The sequence below is a fragment of the Metschnikowia bicuspidata genome (assembly GCF_001664035.1).
Source record: "Metschnikowia bicuspidata var. bicuspidata NRRL YB-4993 chromosome Unknown METBIscaffold_2, whole genome shotgun sequence".
Taxonomy (NCBI): Eukaryota; Fungi; Ascomycota; class Pichiomycetes; order Serinales; family Metschnikowiaceae; genus Metschnikowia; species Metschnikowia bicuspidata.
In genome coordinates, this window is record NW_017387732.1 from 1,120,501 (window position 1) to 1,126,640 (window position 6,140).

The window sequence follows — 6,140 nt, forward strand, 5'->3', positions numbered from 1 at the left end:
TGCCCAGGCTGCATTGCAAAAGTCTCACGGCGGAGTGGTCCAACCACGTGCATGCTTCTAGGTGTACTCCACATACCCGGACCCATACGAGTCGCCTCCGCCACCAGTGGTACCGAAACCTTTGCTGGGGCCCTCATAGTCGTGCTTGCCTCCACCGGGTGACCCAAAGGCATCATCGAATGAACCGAGCGACTCTTGGGCTCGTCTGGCTCCATAGATGTCGCCGCCTTCGCCGGGGACTCCCGTGCTGGTTCTTTCTGAAGAGCCATACGCGTCGCCCGAGTTCTGGAACGGGTCGTCCATTCCCGCGGCAGGCTCGTATTCGGTTTTGGTCAACTTGTACTGGTTACCAGAAGACCAGAAGTCGCCGCCTGCAACCCCAAACGATTCCTGGGGTGGCATGTGAGACCCGTACGAATCTTGTGTGTTCTCGGACAAGCTGTGGTTGTCCTTTGAGCTGGGAGAAATGCCCTCGGCCCGTCCTGAGGGACTGTGAATCTCATTGCTCTCCGATGGAATGGAGACAGGGTTACCAGCGGACGGTCTGCGTGACTCTCCGGGCACAGTCGTATTTTGGGTCTTGCCAACAGAGCCATCGTCATCACTGGAGTCCTTTCCCAAAACTCCCTTGATTTTGTCCCCAACCTTTTTTAGTGTCGATTTGTGGTCATGGTCGTGGTGTTCATGATGGTCATGGTGATTCCGATGGTCATGGTGGTCCTGATGGCCATGGTGGTGATACTGGTGGCTGTGGTCGTTTATGTTACTATTGTCGTTTGCGTTGAAAGACATTTTCGATAGTCCAATATACAAGGTAGAGCACACAAAGGAGATGGGCTTTAAATATACGCGGACTTTGTAGTATGTGCTGCAGATGAAGATAGCAACTGGAGGCTTCTAAGGGAATGTCAAGGGATGACCAAATACGTTTACGTTGTCTTGCTTTGCTTTTCATCCAACACTTGCTACTTGGGTAATATATAGGCTATTCCGAATGACGAGACACCGCTATACACAGTCTGGATAAGGCACGATGCTGCCTTTGTGCAGATCCATATTCTCTGGCCAATGCACGAAATGAATGATTTCGTCGTATATGCAGACCACCGATCCGAGACGCGGGGTCTGGCGCGTGTTGTAGCGTTTGCTTGCATTTTACCGCGGTGTGTTTTGCGATGGATGACTTCAGGGTTTCTATGGGTGACGACGAGGATTGTTCAGCATCGCATCGCTTTGGCGGGTGTTTCTCAATGAACATGTAGTATTTCGTGAGTGTTATCATTGCTCTATACGGCTATGCTATAGTAATTCGTACGTGCATCGATAGTGTTTTCAAATGCAAAATGTAGGAGAGACTTCAATTAGGACCGTATCTTGGAACAAGTGGCCGATGGAATGAGATGTGTGCCATCACACAATCACGCAGTCCTTGTCCTGGGCCTCCAGATCTGTGGTCGGGGGCTGATACTTCTTGGCTTTCTTCAACTTCTTGGTGATGGCCGCCACCATCTTGGGATCTTGCACCCTGCCGAGAGCCCTCTGCTGACCGTTTTCGGCAGCCTTGATATACCACACCTGAGCCTCGGCGGTGTTTCTTTCGCAACCAATGCCCTTATCGAGGAAATTGGCCACCACGAACTGCGCCTTGGCGTGTCCGCACGAAGCCGCTCTCTTGGCCCACTCGAACGCTTCCTGCTCGTCCTTCGGGAAGTGGGGCTCGGAGCCGACCATGTACCACGCGCACATGGCGAGCATCGACTGAGCGTGGCCGCCCAACGCAGCTTTCGTATAGTAGTGGATGGACAAGTTCGGGTCGGAGGCCAAAATGGTGCCCACCTCGTAGTTGTGGCCCAAGATGGCAGAAGCCTCCACGTGGCCAAGTGCGGCCGCTTGTGAAAACAACTCCAACGCATACTTTTCGTCCTTGATCAAAATGTCGGAGTAGCCAGTCTGGTAGAGCTTGCCGAGCTCGTAGGGCGCCGCCGAGGTCAACTCCGTCGCCACACCCAGCGCACGCTCGAGCCACTTGATGCCCAACTTCTTGTTGACGGGGCTGTCGCTGATGCCCATGCGTGCGTAGAGAAAGTAGATGCCGAGCTTGTACATGGCGGCGGGGTGGTTTTTGGACGCGGCCAGCTTCAAGAACTCGACGCCCTTGCGGGCATCGCGCCCCGTGCCCATGCCCTCCTCGTAGCAGTGGGCCGTACGGAACGCGCACTCGGTGTGGCCGCGCTTGGCCGCAGAGAGGAAGAGGCTGAACGCCTCCTTGTTGTCGATCTTGCCGAACGCGCCGGAGCTGTAGGCGTCGCCAAGGAAGTACTGCGCCTCGACGTAGCCCTTGTCGGAGAGGCGCCGGAGGTAGCGGAAGGCCTCCTTGAGGAGCGAGGCGCGCAAGTCCGGGTCTGGCGACACGCTCTGGTCGAGCGAGAGCGACAGCGCCGAGCGCAAGTGCAGCCGGGTGTCGGTGAGCGGGGTTGCCGGCGCGGTGGCGGCGGACGCGCGAGACGCGTCGCTGGAGGACACCGACGCCGAGGTGGGGTCGAGCAAGAGCGCTGTCTGGAGCATGTACTGCGCGTACTGGAACAAGACGGCCGGGTCGCTCAGCTTCTTGGCGTTCTTGCGGTACATCTCGATGGTCTTCATGCGCGGCATCAAGTGCGAGCTGTTGGCGCCCAAGTGCTGGTGGATCAAGTTCTGGTTGAAGTCCAACGTCGGGCCCATGTCCCCGCGGTCGAGGTACATGGACAGGGTCAGAGAGAACAGGCGGTTGTGACCGTTGTGCAGTGCCAGGCCTGCGGACGAGCTGTGGCTGCCAGACGCCTGGTGGGTGTGGCCCCGGAGCTCGTCGTGCGGGCTCGTCGACGGCGACCCGGTGGGCTCCGGGAACTGCAGCAGCATTTTCAGGCGCGAGAGGTGCTGCGTGATGTCGGGGATCTCGCCCGTGGAGAGGCTCTCGGACGACGCCAAGGGGCCCAAGTTGAAGCGGGGGCTGGCCATCATGGCGGCCGGCACGGCGCGGTTGAGCTGCGACGCCTCGTCTAGCGGCGCGTGCTGGGCGTCTGTTTTTGTGTGCGGCTCGAGCTCGCCCAGCGGGTACGGCGTGACTTTTTGTCTGTACGGATGCACGGACATGGCCGATCAGGGGGTGGCCGGGTCAGGGGGTGGCCGGGTTCGGGCGTTTGGCCGGCTGCAAAGATCTGACGGGATCCGACAAAAAGACCGGTGCCGAGGAAGAGACCGGTTTTGAAGAGGAATGAGGTCTCGATTCAAGATCGGTTCCCGGGAGGAAGTGGGTCCGAAAGGCAAGTGGGTCCGAAAGGCAAGTGGGTCCGAAAGGCAAGTGGGTCCAAACAGAAAGCGGTCCCAAAAAAAGTGGCTCCAAACAGAAAGCGGTCCCAAAAAAAGTGGCTCCAAACAGAAAGCGGTCCCAAAAGGAAAGTGGCTTCAAAAAGAAAGTGCTCTCCAAATTATAAAGAGGGCTGGCCGAAACGAGCGTCGGGTCGGGCACTAGGGTGAACGGACGGGACGCTAGTGGATGGCTGCTTTTGGAGATCCACGTGCCGGGCTCAAAAAAAAAAAGTGCTGCTGGAAGAAGGGGCGGCTGGCGCTTGGTGTAGGCGCCTGTTTTTGTGTCCGGAGGCAGGGCTGGCGGGCCGGGCTTAACTATAGGTGTGCGCTGGCAAGCAGGGCGCCGTAGAAAGGGGCGACTATTGTGACGGCTGTAAAGAGGCTTTTACAGCGGGAAGAAAAACGTGGTCCTGAGCAACGGGGGCCTGTGTGGAGAAGTGGGAGGGCAGAGAATTGATGTTTTTCCCGGCGGCTAGAGGCGGTGTTCCTTCAGGTGCTCGTTTTTCGCTCCGCCTGTATAAAAAAAAGGTGTTTGGGGAAGGCTCTGCTGGCGCGGGCGTTCTTGGCTAATAAAAGCCGAGCGTTGGTGTACGAGGTCTGGGCTGGCGGGGCCTGTGCGGAGGCTGGGGCCACAGGGTTTGGATTTTATTTTTTGGTTTGAGGTTTTGGGATTTTCAGTTCTTGTATTTGAATTTTGTGTTTTGCGTTTGTATCTGTATATATTTGCACGTGGACTTGTCTTTTGTCTTGTTCTTGTGACTGGTCTTTTGTCCTTTTGCTTGTGTTCCGATCGGTTCTGCTTTGGTGCTTCTTTCTGGTTCTATTTATTCGCTCCTCTTGCGCTGGGCGGCTCTGTTTCATGGAGCCCTATGCGGGCCGCCGGAGCCGGCGCTTTCCGCAATGCGGCCCGCCAAGCAGCCTGCAAACGCGTGGCGCTGCATGCACCACTGCAACCGAAAGGCGATGCGCCGAGGCCTTAAGACGCCTCCGCTTGGCGGCGCCAGCCAGCCACACAAACATGCGTTCATCTTAGGGCGCCTCCACCGAAACACGCTTCTTTTTTTTTCTTTGTTCGTGCGTGGCTTGTCCCTGGTGGATGAGATCATCAAACGTGGCGGCCCGCGCCAAAGATGAGCCTGCGCTCCGCCTCCTTTCTGTATGGACACGCGGCGCGCCTGCAGACAGCCCGCCTAGGGCTCGCAAGCCTCGTTCCCATCAAGTTCCTGGAATACTGTCGTAAAACGTTGGGGCCATTTGTCTGTTTCACAGGCAGGAGAGGCATTTTAAAGGGGCAGATGCCCGGGGCAGGGGTTATTTCCTGATTCCACCCGGGCCGGGTGCATGGCAGCTCTTTCGGCGTCTATTTGTGGACTCTAAGATGAGGGGACTCTCATGGCACTTTCTTAAAGGACGTCTCTTGACAAGACATCTGTTTCTGGATCGTGCAGAACATGCCTTGAAGGGCGTGTTTATAGGGTTTTCAACAACATGCGTACACAGCGTCTATTCATGGGGTAGCTCGTCATGGGACGGCTTCTTAGCGGGCTTCTTAGCGGGCTCTTTAGCGGGCTCTTCACCGGGCATCTCTACGTAGTCAGCTCTCAAAGTAATCACTGATGGGGGCATCTGTTCACACGACACCCTTGTGGGGCCAGCATGGCATTCTACCACAGCAGCTGTCATGGCACGGCCCGACAGATAAAAATAGAACTAGCCACGCGTGGCTACGTCATGTCCGAGCCGCGCCGCGCTGTCGGATTTGCCGACGCACACCAGCCAATGTAGGGCGCCAGGAGTTGATATCAGGGCCGCACGACGACGTCACGGCCGCGGGGTTTGCTAACCCGCGGCCGGAGGACAAGCAAGCGAACGTCATCCCGAATCCTTGCCTCCATCCACAGGGACACGTTTGGCCTTGCTCGTTTTGGCATGGCACGGGCTGCCGGTGGAGCCGTCTTGTGAGGACGGAAGGGGCCTTTTCGGGTGAGCTTCCGAGACGCCCGCCGCAGATGCACTGGCAAGGCCGACGAGCGTTTTGCCACAGATGCAGCGTGTGGGGGTTCCAGGAATATTCTTCGGGTGCAAAATCTCAGGCCCCGCATCAGGGTGGTTTATCTGGGTTGTCCAACTGAGGCATGGTCTGTGAGTGCAAAACCTCAGATATATTCTCTGGTGCATCTCAGGTATAGTCTCGGGGTGGTTTATCTGGGCTGGCCATCTCAGATCCATCCTGACTGTTCCACCTCAGATACAGTGTGACTGCTCCATCTCCGATATTCCGACTGTTCCATATCAGATACGTTCTGACACTCAGATCCATCCTGACTATTCCAGGTCAGATACATTCCCTGACTGCATCTCAGATATTCCGGGTGCTCCATCTCAGATATTCCGACTGTTCCATGTCAGATACGCTCGGACTGTTCCATCTCATATGTTTCCACTGTTCCATCTCAGATAGATGTCCTGATTGCATCTCGAATCCATTCTGACCGTTCCGTCGCAGATATTCTGACTGCCCCTCAGATATTCCGAGTTCCATTTCAGATCCACTCGGACTGCCGTGTCAAAGAAATTCTGACTCCCCTTCAGATATTCCGAGTTCCATTTCAGATCCACTCTGACTGCCGTGACAAGGAAAGTCTGACTGCATCTCAGATATCCCGAGTTCCATCTCAGATCCACTCTGACTGCCGTGACAAGGAAAGTCTGACTGCATCTCAGATATCCCGAGTTCCATCTCAGATCCACTCTGACTGCCGTGACAGGAAAGTCTGATCCCCTTCAGATAT

At 56.2% G+C, this 6,140-nt stretch overlaps 3 protein-coding genes across 3 annotated transcripts; 1 reads left to right on the top strand and 2 right to left on the bottom strand.

The window, feature by feature from the left end:
• Position 1: 1 nt before the first annotated feature.
• Positions 2–1,015, bottom strand: METBIDRAFT_147235 (uncharacterized protein). Its single transcript, XM_018854532.1, has one exon. It carries the CDS (start codon positions 790–792, stop codon positions 58–60), a length of 735 nt encoding a protein of 244 aa, XP_018712636.1. The 5' UTR covers positions 793–1,015; the 3' UTR covers positions 2–57.
• Positions 1,016–1,476: 461 nt separating this feature from the next.
• CHS4 (Chs4p) lies at positions 1,477–2,775 on the bottom strand (the record flags this gene model as incomplete). The annotated part of the gene is made up of 1 exon (XM_018854787.1): positions 1,477–2,775. A coding segment is annotated over one exon (1,299 nt), but the record flags the coding sequence as incomplete, so codon positions are not given.
• A 1,934-nt stretch (positions 2,776–4,709) lies between these two features.
• METBIDRAFT_147240 (uncharacterized protein) lies at positions 4,710–5,629 on the top strand. Its single transcript, XM_018854533.1, has one exon. The coding sequence runs from the start codon at positions 4,965–4,967 to the stop codon at positions 5,478–5,480; it is 516 nt and encodes a 171-aa protein (XP_018712638.1). The 5' UTR covers positions 4,710–4,964; the 3' UTR covers positions 5,481–5,629.
• Positions 5,630–6,140: the final 511 nt, after the last annotated feature.

What these genes read in the sequence shown, in the direction of transcription:
- METBIDRAFT_147235 (XM_018854532.1), bottom strand. Translation starts at nt 792, where the DNA reads ATGTCTTTCAACGCAAACGACAATAGTAACATAAACGACCACAGCCAC.
- METBIDRAFT_147240 (XM_018854533.1), top strand. Translation starts at nt 4,965, where the DNA reads ATGGGGGCATCTGTTCACACGACACCCTTGTGGGGCCAGCATGGCATT.